General features: G+C 48.5%; 1 protein-coding gene across 3 annotated transcripts in view; it reads right to left on the bottom strand.

The window, feature by feature from the left end:
* acsl6 (acyl-CoA synthetase long chain family member 6) overlaps positions 1-14609 on the bottom strand; it is a 62960-nt gene that overhangs the window by 32900 nt on the left and 15451 nt on the right. For 2 of the 3 annotated variants that reach the window (XM_056244808.1, XM_056244809.1), the window contains exon 3: positions 1751-1865. In XM_056244808.1, coding sequence (XP_056100783.1) covers positions 1751-1865 — 115 coding nt within the window. Of the gene's footprint in view, positions 1-430; positions 439-1750; positions 1866-14609 lie in introns of those variants that run through there. The other variant, XM_056244810.1, reaches the window with a different exon arrangement.

Genomic DNA, 14609 nt, shown 5'->3' with positions numbered 1-14609 from the left:
AATGAGGTGTGCCTGTGTTGGGATTTAACAGACACTGGAATGGCTGCCATACATGTAGAGATGCTGATTTAAGAAACATTTGCAGTGGTCTCTTAATTTTTTCCAGAGCTGTATATATATAATCCTTGAACAAGATGAGTTTTTTAGTGTGTAATGTTACTGGTATGACCCATTTCAGATGCGACCAAAATTACTATTTAAAACTAGTCTGAGCTGTAGAAATTCATATTACAAGTGTTTTCTATTGAGCTTATTTTGTGGGTCAGACGATATTCTACAAGTGAACACTGTATTGACGGATGAGGCACTGTGTGATTGAACATGATTTGCATGAATCAGATTCAGGGTGTGCGGTGGTGAGCCTCTCTGGGTTGAGTGTTTTTGAATCCAGTGAACATGATGTGTGTTGAACATATGAACTGATTCTCACCCGTGATGTGCAGGTGTGTGTTGAACATATGAACTGATTCTCCCCCGTGATGTGCAGGTGTGTGTTGAACATATGAACTGATTCTCACCCGTGATGTGCAGGTGTGTGTTGAACATTTGAACTGATTCTCACCCGTGATGTGCAGGTGTGTGTTGAACACATGAACTGATTCTCACCCGTGATGTGCAGGTGTGTGTTGAACGTATGAACTGATTCTCACCCGTGATGTGCAGGTGTGTGTTGAACATATGAACTGATTCTCACCCGTGATGTGCAGGTGTGTGTTAAACGTATGAACTGATTCTCCCCCGTGATGTGCAGGTGTGTGTTGAACATATGAACTGATTCTCCCCCGTGATGTGCAGGTGTGTGTTGAACATATGAACTGATTCTCCCCCGTGATGTGCAGGTGTGTGTTGAACATATGAACTGATTCTCACCCGTGATGTGCAGGTGTGTGTTGAACATTTGAACTGATTCTCACCCGTGATGTGCAGGTGTGTGTTGAACATATGAACTGATTCTCACCCGTGATGTGCAGGTGTGTGTTGAACACATGAACTGATTCTCACCCGTGATGTGCAGGTGTGTGTTGAACATTTGAACTGATTCTCACCCGTGATGTGCAGGTGTGTGTTGAACATATGAACTGATTCTCACCCGTGATGTGCAGGTGTGTGTTGAACATATGAACTGATTCTCACCCGTGATGTGCAGGTGTGTGTTGAACATTTGAACTGATTCTCACCCGTGATGTGCAGGTGTGTGTTGAACATATGAACTGATTCTCACCCGTGATGTGCAGGTGTGTGTTGAACATATGAACTGATTCTCACCCGTGATGTGCAGGTGTGTGTTGAACATATGAACTGATTCTCACCTGTGATGTGCAGGTGTGTGTTGAACATATGAACTGATTCTCACCCGTGATGTGCAGGTGTGTGTTGAACATATGAACTGATTCTCCCCCGTGATGTGCAGGTGTGTGTTGAACATATGAACTGATTCTCACTTGTGATGTGCAGGTGTGTGTTGAACACATGAACTGATTCTCACCCGTGATGTGCAGGTGTGTGTTGAACACATGAACTGATTCTCCCCCGTGATGTGCAGGTGTGTGTTGAACACATGAACTGATTCTCACCCGTGATGTGCAGGTGTGTGTTGAACACATGAACTGATTCTCCCCCGTGATGTGCAGGTGTGTGTTGAACACATGAACTGATTCTCACCCGTGATGTGCAGGTGTGTGTTGAACACATGAACTGATTCTCACCCGTGATGTGCAGGTGTGTGTTGAACACATGAACTGATTCTCACCCGTGATGTGAAGGCCTCGCTGGAACACCTCGTACAGGGTCTTGGCGTCCTCATGGTAGTAGGAGAGAAGCTCGGAGCCGCTGCCCATCATGGACCGTCGAGCGCCGTCTCCCATCTGGAAAACACACACACGGGACAGAGAGACTGAGAGGAGGACATCTGTGCTACAGCCCATTTCAATAACTGCATGAAAGACGTATTGTTGAATTTTTCGTCTGGTACTTGTTTGCATCTGTGTTTGCATTTATATTTGCATTGGCCTAGACTCTGTAGGATGTGTTTGGGTGAAGATGTGAAGATATGAAGATGTCCTGTTCGATTATTTAGGCTGTGGTGTCAAGGGCTTTCAAGAGCTTTATAGGATACTGAAATATTCTCATTATAATAATCATCTCCTGAGCTGAGTATGAACACACACACACACACACACATATACCGTATATATATATACTGATCGTCCTGATGTTTCAGGGCGATTCAAGCGGCCACCTGTCTCACATCTTTTGCTTTTATGCAAAACAGTGAGTAAAATGCAGGTCTGAGGCAGATTTGAACACAGGATTCAGCAGAAAACTGATCCTCACAGGACAACAATGAACAAGTACTTTTGGTTTGATCATTTATCATCCAAGTGAAAAAAGAATAATGACGGTGCTTAATAAACACCAATGCAAACTCTTTTCCTCCAGTCATGAGGTGCATTATGGGATGCTTTATAACACTAGTGAGGGAGGAACCCGTGAGGAGCACGTCATGATGCTCACTAACTAGTGCTGGTCATGTAGCGCTCAAGTGTCAAAGACCATTTCTGAAGGCCCGTCAAGATCTCAAGCTTGATCTAAACAATAACTAATAAAAATGACAAAAACACTGGAAAATTACTAAAACTTAAAAAATAAAATAATAATAATAATTCAAAATGCAAAAAAAACAAAAAACAAAACAAAACTAGAATAGTATCTCAAACATACTAAAAAAAAATTAAAGTCATGTAAATTAATTTGTAATAAGAAATGTAAACCATGAAGAACTTTCAGTTATTGGGGTTTTTATAACTTAATCATTTTAATAATTATTTATCATTATTTTATTGATTTATTTGTTAATATGTTGCCCAGTTTCTGTGAACATCATATTTTTTTATATTTTATTTTATTTCAAGAAACAAGAATGCTTCTTTATTATTTCAGTTTTAGTTAACTATAATAACACTGTTTTTGACTAACAACTAGCAATTTGTAGTTTATATAGATTTGTATAAAAGCTTATATTAAATAAAGATGTCCTTGTTACAGTGTAATTATACATGTAAGTACTGAGTAATGTTAATGAACCACATGTACTATAGGTTTAGGGTTAGTTGCATGTAATTATGCACAATTTACAGTTATTACTATAGAAAGTTCATGTAACATGTGTAACAAGCACACTGTAAAATAAAGTGTTACCATAAATTATTTGCATAATAAAGAATGACTTGAGATTTTATTCTTTTCCAAGTCTATAAAATCACACTTTCCAGAATATCCAGTTTGTCCGAGATCAAGAGAACCGGGATCTTCAATAATGATGCCAGTGGCTGAGGGAATTTTTTTTCTACATGTATTATCTGATTATTGCAGATAAAACCTTGTCAAAATTATTCAAGTTCACATGAATAGGCAGAAGCAATAAAAAAATCTGTATTATGAATTTTTAAGGCCAGACAAGTCATTTGTTGAGGTCAATTTGTAAAGAAAGACTACACGCCTACTAATACGCATGTGCGCGCCGTCAGCGTTTACACATGTTTGCATTTTTGAAGCTTACACTGAGATGATAAGGTTTTTCAAAATTTTCAAGGCTTGCACCTTGGAACCTATTTCAAGGTTTGCGTTCTCGAGCACCAAACACTGTTGTTGTGTAAATGAGCGGCCGGAGCGCATTAAGGTAATTCCCAATTATCACTGTAAAGCTGCTTTGAAACAATCTATACTGTTAAAAGCGCAATATAAATGAAGGTGACTTGACTGTAAAGCTTGTTCTGTGTGGTTTCAGCCCCTGAGCCCCATGTACAGTGTATAGGGGATCAGGAGATGTGCAGAGCATATAGGGGATCAGGAGGTGTGTAGAGCGTATAGGGGATCAGGAGATGTGTAGAGCGTGTATAGGGGATCAGGAGGTGTGTAGAGGTGTGTATAGGGGATCAGGAGGTGTGTAGAGTGTGTATAGGGGATCAGGAGGTGTGTAGAGCATATAGGGGATCAGGAGGTGTGTAGAGCGTGTATAGGGGATCAGGAGGTGTGTAGAGCGTGTATAGGGGATCAGGAGGTGTGTAGAGCATATAGGGGATCAGGAGGTGTGTAGAGCGTGTATAGGGGATCAGGAGGTGTGTAGAGCATATAGGGGATCAGGAGGTGTGTAGAGCGTGTATAGGGGATCAGGAGGTGTGTAGAGCGTGTAGGGGATCAGGAGGTGTGTAGAGCGTATTGGGGATCAGGAGGTGTGTAGAGCGTGTATAGGGGATCAGGAGGTGTGTAGAGCGTATAGGGGATCAGGAGGTGTGTAGAGCGTATAGGGGATCAGGAGGTGTGTAGAGCGTATAGGGGATCAGGAGGTGTGTAGAGCGTGTAGGGGATCAGGAGGTGTGTAGAGCGTGTAGGGGATCAGGAGGTGTGTAGAGCGTGTAGGGGATCAGGAGGTGTGTAGAGCGTGTAGGGGATCAGGAGGTGTGTAGAGCGTGGGGATCAGGAGGTGTGAAGAGCGTGGAGGGGATCAGGAGGTGTGTAGAGCGTGTAGGGGATCAGGAGGTGTGTAGAGCGTATAGGGGATCAGGAGGTGTGTAGAGCGTGTATAGGGGATCAGGAGGTGTGTAGAGCGTATAGGGGATCAGGAGGTGTGTAGAGCATATAGGGGATCAGGAGGTGTGTAGAGAGTGTATAGGGGATCAGGAGGTGTGTAGAGTGTATAGGGGATCAGGAGGTGTGTAGAGCGTATAGGGGATCAGGAGGTGTGTAGAGCGTGTAGGGGATCAGGAGGTGTGTAGAGCGTGTATAGGGGATCAGGAGGTGTGTAGAGCGTATAGGGGATCAGGAGGTGTGTAGAGCGTATAGGGGATCAGGAGGTGTGTAGAGCGTGTAGGGGATCAGGAGGTGTGTAGAGCGTGTAGGGGATCAGGATGTGTGTAGAGCGTGTAGGGGATCAGGAGGTGTGTAGAGCGTGTAGGGGATCAGGAGGTGTGTAGAGCGTGGGGATCAGGAGGTGTGTAGAGCGTGGAGGGGATCAGGAGGTGTGTAGAGCGTGTAGGGGATCAGGAGGTGTGTAGAGCGTATAGGGGATCAGGAGGTGTGTAGAGCGTGTATAGGGGATCAGGAGGTGTGTAGAGCGTGTAGGGGATCAGGAGGTGTGTAGAGCGTATAGGGGATCAGGAGGTGTGTAGAGCATATAGGGGATCAGGAGGTGTGTAGAGAGTGTATAGGGGATCAGGAGGTGTGTAGAGTGTATAGGGGATCAGGAGGTGTGTAGAGCGTATAGGGGATCAGGAGGTGTGTAGAGCGTGTAGGGGATCAGGAGGTGTGTAGAGCGTGTATAGGGGATCAGGAGGTGTGTAGAGCGTGTAGGGAATCAGGAGGTGTGTAGAGCGTGTAGGGGATCAGGAGGTGTGTAGAGCGTATAGGGGATCAGGAGGTGTGTAAAGCGTGTAGGGGATCAGGAGGTGTGTAGAGCGTGTATAGGGGATCAGGAGGTGTGTAGAGCGTATAGAGGATCAGGAGATGTGTAGAGCATATAGGGGATCAGGAGGTGTGTAGAGTGTGTATAGGGGATCAGGAGGTGTGTAGAGCGTATAGGGGATCAGGAGGTGTGTAGAGCGTATAGTGTGTAGAGCGTGTAGGGGATCAGGAGGTGTGTAGAGCGTGTAGGGGATCAGGAGGTGTGTAGAGCGTATAGGGGATCAGGAGGTGTGTAGAGCGTGTATAGGGGATCAGGAGGTGTGTAGAGCGTGTAGGGGATCAGGAGGTGTGTAGAGCGTATAGGGGATCAGGAGGTGTGTAGAGCATATAGGGGATCAGGAGGTGTGTAGAGAGTGTATAGGGGATCAGGAGGTGTGTAGAGTGTATAGGGGATCAGGAGGTGTGTAGAGCGTATAGGGGATCAGGAGGTGTGTAGAGCGTGTAGGGGATCAGGAGGTGTGTAGAGCGTGTATAGGGGATCAGGAGGTGTGTAGAGCGTGTAGGGGATCAGGAGGTGTGTAGAGCGTGTAGGGGATCAGGAGGTGTGTAGAGCGTATAGGGGATCAGGAGGTGTGTAAAGCGTGTAGGGGATCAGGAGGTGTGTAGAGCGTGTATAGGGGATCAGGAGGTGTGTAGAGCGTATAGAGGATCAGGAGATGTGTAGAGCATATAGGGGATCAGGAGGTGTGTAGAGTGTGTATAGGGGATCAGGAGGTGTGTAGAGCGTATAGGGGATCAGGAGGTGTGTAGAGCGTATAGGGGATCAGGAGATGTGTAGAGCGTGTATAGGGGATCAGGAGGTGTGTAGAGCATATAGGGGATCAGGAGGTGTGTAGAGCGTGTATAGGGGATCAGGAGGTGTGTAGAACGTATAGGGGATCAGGAGATGTGTAGAGCGTGTATAGGGGATCAGGAGGTGTGTAGAACGTACAGGGGATCAGGAGATGTGTAGAGCGTGTATAGGGGATCAGGAGGTGTGTAAAGCGTGTATAGGGGATCAGGAGGTCTGTAGAGTGTATAGGGGATCAGGAGGTGTGTAGAGTGTGTATAGGGGATCAGGAGGTGTGTAGAGTGTATAGGGGATCAGGAGGTGTGTAGAGCGTGTATAGGGGATCAGGAGGTGTGTAGAGTGTATAGGGGATCAGGAGGTGTGTAGACCGTGTATAGGGGATCAGGAGGTGTGTAGAGCGTATAGGGGATCAGGAGGTGTGTAGAGCGTGTATAGGGGATCAGGAGGTGTGTAGAGGTGTGTAGCGTGTATAGGGGATCAGGAGGTGTGTAGAGCGTGTATGGGGATCAGGAGGTGTGTAGAGCGTGTATAGGGGATCAGGAGGTGTGTAGAGTGTATAGGGGATCAGGAGGTGTGTAGAGTGTATAGGGGATCAGGAGATGTGTAGAGCGTATAGGGGATCAGGAGGTGTGTAGAGCGTATAGGGGATCAGGAGATGTGTAGAGCGTTTATAGGGGATCAGGAGGTGTGTAGAGCATATAGGGGATCAGGAGATGTGTAGAGCGTGTATAGGGGATCAGGAGGTGTGTAGAGCGTGTATAGAGGATCAGGAGGTGTGTAGAGTGTATAGGGGATCAGGAGGTGTGTAGACCGTGTATAGGGGATCAGGAGGTGTGTAGAGCGTGTATAGGGGATCAGGAGGTGTGTAGAGCGTGTATAGGGGATCAGGAGGTGTGTAGAGTGTATAGGGGATCAGGAGGTGTGTAGACCGTGTATAGGGGATCAGGAGGTGTGTAGAGCGTGTATAGGGGATCAGGAGGTGTGTAGAGGTGTGTAGCGTGTAAAGGGGATCAGGAGGTGTGTAGAGCGTGTATAGGGGATCAGGAGGTGTGTAGAGCGTGTATAGGGGATCAGGAGGTGTGTAGAGTGTATAGGGGATCAGGAGGTGTGTAGAGCGTGTATAGGGGATCAGGAGGTGTGTAGAGCGTGTATAGGGGATCAGGAGGTGTGTAGAGCGTGTATAGGGGATCAGGATGTGTGTAGAGTGTATAGGGGATCAGGAGGTGTGTAGAGTGTATAGGGGATCAGGAGGTGTGTAGAGCGTGTATAGGGGATCAGGAGATATGTAGAGCATATAGGGGATCAGGAGGTGTGTAGAGCGTATAGGGGATCAGGAGATGTGTAGAGCGTATAGGGGATCAGGAGATGTGTAGAGCGTGTATAGGGGATCAGGAGATGTGTAGAGGGTATAGGGGATCAGGAGGTGTGTAGAGCGTATAGGGGATCAGGAGATGTGTAGAGCGTGTATAGGGGATCAGGAGGTGTGTAGAGCATATAGGGGATCAGGAGGTGTGTAGAGCGTGTATAGGGGATCAGGAGGTGTGTAGAGTGTATAGGGGATCAGGAGGTGTGTAGAGTGTATAGGGGATCAGGAGGTGTGTAGAGTGTATAGGGGATCAGGAGGTGTGTAGAGTGTATAGGGGATAAGGAGGTGTGTAGAGCGTGTATAGGGGATCAGGAGGTGTGTAGAGCGTGTATAGGGGATCAGGAGGTGTGTAGAGCGTGTATAGGGGATCAGGAGGTGTGTAGAGCGTGTAGGGGATCAGGAGGTGTGTAGAGCGTATAGGGGATCAGGAGGTGTGCAGAGCGTATAGGGGATCAGGAGGTGTGTAGAGCATGTATAGGGGATCAGGAGGTGTGTAGAGCGTATAGGGGATCAGGAGATGTGTAGAGCGTGTATAGGGGATCAGGAGGTGTGTAGAGTGTAAAAGGGATCAGGAGGTGTGTAGAGCATGTATAGGGGATCAGGATGTGTGTAGAGTGTATAGGGGATCAGGAGGTGTGTAGAGTGTATAGGGGATCAGGAGGTGTGTAGAGCGTACAGGGGATCAGGAGATGTGTAGAGCGTATAGGGGATCAGGAGATGTGTAGAGCGTGTATAGGGGATCAGGAGATGTGTAGAGCGTATAGGGGATCAGGAGGTGTGTAGAGCGTGTATAGGGGATCAGGAGGTGTGTAGAGCATATAGGGGATCAGGAGGTGTGTAGAGCGTGTATAGGGGATCAGGAGGTGTGTAGAGTGTATAGGGGATCAGGAGGTGTGTAGAGCGTGTATAGGGGATCAGGAGGTGTGTAGAACGTATAGGGAATCAGGAGATGTGTAGAGCGTGTATAGGGGATCAGGAGGTGTGTAGAGCGTGTATAGGGGATCAGGAGATCTGTAGAGTGTATAGGGGATCAGGAGGTGTGTAGAGTGTATAGGGGATCAGGAGGTGTGTAGAGCGTGTATAGGGGATCAGGAGGTGTGTAGAGTGTATAGGGGATCAGGAGGTGTGTAGAGTGTGTATAGGGGATCAGGAGGTGTGTAGAGCGTGTATAGGGGATCAGGAGATGTGTAGAGCGTGTATAGGGGATCAGGAGGTGTGTAGAGCATATAGGGGATCAGGAGGTGTGTAGAGCGTGTATAGGGGATCAGGAGGTGTGTAGAGTGTATAGGGAATCAGGAGGTGTGTAGAGCGTGTATAGGGGATCAGGAGGTGTGTAGAACGTATAGGGAATCAGGAGATGTGTAGAGCGTGTATAGGGGATCAGGAGGTGTGTAGAGCATATAGGGGATCAGGAGGTGTGTAGAGCGTGTATAGGGGATCAGGAGGTGTGTAGAGTGTATAGGGGATCAGGAGGTGTGTAGAGCGTGTATAGGGGATCAGGAGGTGTGTAGAACGTATAGGGGATCAGGAGATGTGTAGAGCGTGTATAGGGGATCAGGAGGTGTGTAGAGCGTGTATAGGGGATCAGGAGATCTGTAGAGTGTATAGGGGATCAGGAGGTGTGTAGAGTGTATAGGGGATCAGGAGGTGTGTAGAGCGTGTATAGGGGATCAGGAGGTGTGTAGAACGTATAGGGGATCAGGAGATGTGTAGAGCGTGTATAGGGGATCAGGAGGTGTGTAGAGCGTGTATAGAGGATCAGGAGATCTGTAGAGTGTATAGGGGATCAGGAGGTGTGTAAAGCGTGTATAGGGGATCAGGAGGTGTGTAGAGCGTGTATAGGGGATCAGGAGGTGTGTAGAGTGTATAGGGGATCAGGAGGTGTGTAGACCGTGTATAGGGGATCAGGAGGTGTGTAGAGCGTGTATAGGGGATCAGGAGGTGTGTAGAGGTGTGTAGCGTGTAAAGGGTATCAGGAGGTGTGTAGAGCGTGTATAGGGGATCAGGAGGTGTGTAGAGCGTGTATAGGGGATCAGGAGGTGTGTAGAGTGTATAGGGGATCAGGAGGTGTGTAGAGCGTGTATAGGGGATCAGGAGGTGTGTAGAGCGTGTATAGGGGATCAGGAGGTGTGTAGAGCGTGTATAGGGGATCAGGATGTGTGTAGAGTGTATAGGGGATCAGGAGGTGTGTAGAGTGTATAGGGGATCAGGAGGTGTGTAGAGCGTGTATAGGGGATCAGGAGGTGTGTAGAGCGTGTATAGGGGATCAGGATGTGTGTAGAGTGTATAGGGGATCAGGAGGTGTGTAGAGTGTATAGGGGATCAGGAGGTGTGTAGAGCGTGTATAGGGGATCAGGAGATATGTAGAGCATATAGGGGATCAGGAGGTGTGTAGAGCGTATAGGGGATCAGGAGATGTGTAGAGCGTATAGGGGATCAGGAGATGTGTAGAGCGTGTATAGGGGATCAGGAGATGTGTAGAGGGTATAGGGGATCAGGAGGTGTGTAGAGCGTATAGGGGATCAGGAGATGTGTAGAGCGTGTATAGGGGATCAGGAGGTGTGTAGAGCATATAGGGGATCAGGAGGTGTGTAGAGCGTGTATAGGGGATCAGGAGGTGTGTAGAGTGTATAGGGGATCAGGAGGTGTGTAGAGTGTATAGGGGATCAGGAGGTGTGTAGAGTGTATAGGGGATCAGGAGGTGTGTAGAGTGTATAGGGGATAAGGAGGTGTGTAGAGCGTGTATAGGGGATCAGGAGGTGTGTAGAGCGTGTATAGGGGATCAGGAGGTGTGTAGAGCGTGTATAGGGGATCAGGAGGTGTGTAGAGCGTGTAGGGGATCAGGAGGTGTGTAGAGCGTATAGGGGATCAGGAGGTGTGCAGAGCGTATAGGGGATCAGGAGGTGTGTAGAGCATGTATAGGGGATCAGGAGGTGTGTAGAGCGTATAGGGGATCAGGAGATGTGTAGAGCGTGTATAGGGGATCAGGAGGTGTGTAGAGTGTAAAAGGGATCAGGAGGTGTGTAGAGCATGTATAGGGGATCAGGATGTGTGTAGAGTGTATAGGGGATCAGGAGGTGTGTAGAGTGTATAGGGGATCAGGAGGTGTGTAGAGCGTACAGGGGATCAGGAGATGTGTAGAGCGTATAGGGGATCAGGAGATGTGTAGAGCGTGTATAGGGGATCAGGAGATGTGTAGAGCGTATAGGGGATCAGGAGGTGTGTAGAGCGTATAGGGGATCAGGAGATGTGTAGAGCGTGTATAGGGGATCAGGAGGTGTGTAGAGCATATAGGGGATCAGGAGGTGTGTAGAGCGTGTATAGGGGATCAGGAGGTGTGTAGAGTGTATAGGGGATCAGGAGGTGTGTAGAGTGTAAAAGGGATCAGGAGGTGTGTAGAGCATGTATAGGGGATCAGGATGTGTGTAGAGTGTATAGGGGATCAGGAGGTGTGTAGAGTGTATAGGGGATCAGGAGGTGTGTAGAGCGTACAGGGGATCAGGAGATGTGTAGAGCGTATAGGGGATCAGGAGATGTGTAGAGCGTGTATAGGGGATCAGGAGATGTGTAGAGCGTATAGGGGATCAGGAGGTGTGTAGAGCGTATAGGGGATCAGGAGATGTGTAGAGCGTGTATAGGGGATCAGGAGGTGTGTAGAGCATATAGGGGATCAGGAGGTGTGTAGAGCGTGTATAGGGGATCAGGAGGTGTGTAGAGTGTATAGGGGATCAGGAGGTGTGTAGAGCGTGTATAGGGGATCAGGAGGTGTGTAGAACGTATAGGGAATCAGGAGATGTGTAGAGCGTGTATAGGGGATCAGGAGGTGTGTAGAGCGTGTATAGGGGATCAGGAGATCTGTAGAGTGTATAGGGGATCAGGAGGTGTGTAGAGTGTATAGGGGATCAGGAGGTGTGTAGAGCGTGTATAGGGGATCAGGAGGTGTGTAGAGTGTATAGGGGATCAGGAGGTGTGTAGAGTGTGTATAGGGGATCAGGAGGTGTGTAGAGCGTGTATAGGGGATCAGGAGATGTGTAGAGCGTGTATAGGGGATCAGGAGGTGTGTAGAGCGTGTATAGGGGATCAGGAGGTGTGTAGAGCGTGTATAGGGGATCAGGAGATCTGTAGAGTGTATAGGGGATCAGGAGGTGTGTAGAGTGTATAGGGGATCAGGAGGTGTGTAGAGCGTGTATAGGGGATCAGGAGGTGTGTAGAGTGTATAGGGGATCAGGAGGTGTGTAGAGTGTGTATAGGGGATCAGGAGGTGTGTAGAGCGTGTATAGGGGATCAGGAGATGTGTAGAGCGTGTATAGGGGATCAGGAGGTGTGTAGAGCATATAGGGGATCAGGAGGTGTGTAGAGCGTGTATAGGGGATCAGGAGGTGTGTAGAGTGTATAGGGAATCAGGAGGTGTGTAGAGCGTGTATAGGGGATCAGGAGGTGTGTAGAGCGTATAGGGGATCAGGAGATGTGTAGAGCGTGTATAGGGGATCAGGAGGTGTGTAAAGCGTGTATAGGGGATCAGGAGGTCTGTAGAGTGTATAGGGGATCAGGAGGTGTGTAGAGTGTGTATAGGGGATCAGGAGGTGTGTAGAGTGTATAGGGGATCAGGAGGTGTGTAGAGCGTGTATAGGGGATCAGGAGGTGTGTAGAGTGTATAGGGGATCAGGAGGTGTGTAGACCGTGTATAGGGGATCAGGAGGTGTGTAGAGCGTATAGGGGATCAGGAGGTGTGTAGAGCGTGTATAGGGGATCAGGAGGTGTGTAGAGGTGTGTAGCGTGTATAGGGGATCAGGAGGTGTGTAGAGCGTGTATGGGGATCAGGAGGTGTGTAGAGCGTGTATAGGGGATCAGGAGGTGTGTAGAGTGTATAGGGGATCAGGAGGTGTGTAGAGTGTATAGGGGATCAGGAGATGTGTAGAGCGTATAGGGGATCAGGAGGTGTGTAGAGCGTATAGGGGATCAGGAGATGTGTAGAGCGTGTATAGGGGATCAGGAGGTGTGTAGAGCATATAGGGGATCAGGAGGTGTGTAGAGCGTGTATAGGGGATCAGAAGGTGTGTAGAGCGTATAGGGGATCAGGAGATGTGTAGAGCGTGTATAGGGGATCAGGAGGTGTGTAGAGCGTGTATAGGGGATCAGGAGATGTGTAGAGCGTGTATAGGGGATCAGGAGGTGTGTAGAGCATATAGGGGATCAGGAGGTGTGTAGAGCGTGTATAGGGGATCAGGAGGTGTGTAGAGTGTATAGGGGATCAGGAGGTGTGTAGAGCGTGTATAGGGGATCAGGAGGTGTGTAGAACGTATAGGGGATCAGGAGATGTGTAGAGCGTGTATAGGGGATCAGGAGGTGTGTAGAGCGTGTATAGGGGATCAGGAGATCTGTAGAGTGTATAGGGGATCAGGAGGTGTGTAGAGTGTATAGGGGATCAGGAGGTGTGTAGAGCGTGTATAGGGGATCAGGAGGTGTGTAGAACGTATAGGGGATCAGGAGATGTGTAGAGCGTGTATAGGGGATCAGGAGGTGTGTAGAGCGTGTATAGAGGATCAGGAGATCTGTAGAGTGTATAGGGGATCAGGAGGTGTGTAAAGCGTGTATAGGGGATCAGGAGGTGTGTAGAGCGTGTATAGGGGATCAGGAGGTGTGTAGAGTGTATAGGGGATCAGGAGGTGTGTAGACCGTGTATAGGGGATCAGGAGGTGTGTAGAGCGTGTATAGGGGATCAGGAGGTGTGTAGAGGTGTGTAGCGTGTAAAGGGGATCAGGAGGTGTGTAGAGCGTGTATAGGGGATCAGGAGGTGTGTAGAGCGTGTATAGGGGATCAGGAGGTGTGTAGAGTGTATAGGGGATCAGGAGGTGTGTAGAGCGTGTATAGGGGATCAGGAGGTGTGTAGAGCGTGTATAGGGGATCAGGAGGTGTGTAGAGCGTGTATAGGGGATCAGGATGTGTGTAGAGTGTATAGGGGATCAGGAGGTGTGTAGAGTGTATAGGGGATCAGGAGGTGTGTAGAGCGTGTATAGGGGATCAGGAGATATGTAGAGCATATAGGGGATCAGGAGGTGTGTAGAGCGTATAGGGGATCAGGAGATATGTAGAGCGTATAGGGGATCAGGAGATGTGTAGAGCGTGTATAGGGGATCAGGAGATGTGTAGAGGGTATAGGGGATCAGGAGGTGTGTAGAGCGTATAGGGGATCAGGAGATGTGTAGAGCGTGTATAGGGGATCAGGAGGTGTGTAGAGCATATAGGGGATCAGGAGGTGTGTAGAGCGTGTATAGGGGATCAGGAGGTGTGTAGAGTGTATAGGGGATCAGGAGGTGTGTAGAGTGTATAGGGGATCAGGAGGTGTGTAGAGTGTATAGGGGATCAGGAGGTGTGTAGAGTGTATAGGGGATAAGGAGGTGTGTAGAGCGTGTATAGGGGATCAGGAGGTGTGTAGAGCGTGTATAGGGGATCAGGAGGTGTGTAGAGCGTGTATAGGGGATCAGGAGGTGTGTAGAGCGTGTAGGGGATCAGGAGGTGTGTAGAGCGTATAGGGGATCAGGAGGTGTGCAGAGCGTATAGGGGATCAGGAGGTGTGTAGAGCATGTATAGGGGATCAGGAGGTGTGTAGAGCGTATAGGGGATCAGGAGATGTGTAGAGCGTGTATAGGGGATCAGGAGGTGTGTAGAGTGTAAAAGGGATCAGGAGGTGTGTAGAGCATGTATAGGGGATCAGGATGTGTGTAGAGTGTATAGGGGATCAGGAGGTGTGTAGAGTGTATAGGGGATCAGGAGGTGTGTAGAGCGTACAGGGGATCAGGAGATGTGTAGAGCGTATAGGGGATCAGGAGATGTGTAGAGCGTGTATAGGGGATCAGGAGATGTGTAGAGCGTATAGGGGATCAGGAGGTGTGTAGAGCGTATAGGGGATCAGGAGATGTGTAGAGCGTGTATAGGGGATCAGGAGGTGTTTAGAGCATATAGGGGATCAGGAGGTGTGTAGAGCGTGTATAG

This window comes from Rhinichthys klamathensis, unplaced genomic scaffold (genome assembly GCF_029890125.1).
Source record: "Rhinichthys klamathensis goyatoka isolate OS25496 unplaced genomic scaffold, OSU_Roscu_1.1 h1tg001110l_1, whole genome shotgun sequence".
NCBI lineage: Eukaryota > Metazoa > Chordata > Actinopteri > Cypriniformes > Leuciscidae > Rhinichthys > Rhinichthys klamathensis.
Note: the sequence above shows the minus strand (reverse complement) of the source record. Positions and strands in the feature narration are given on the sequence as shown.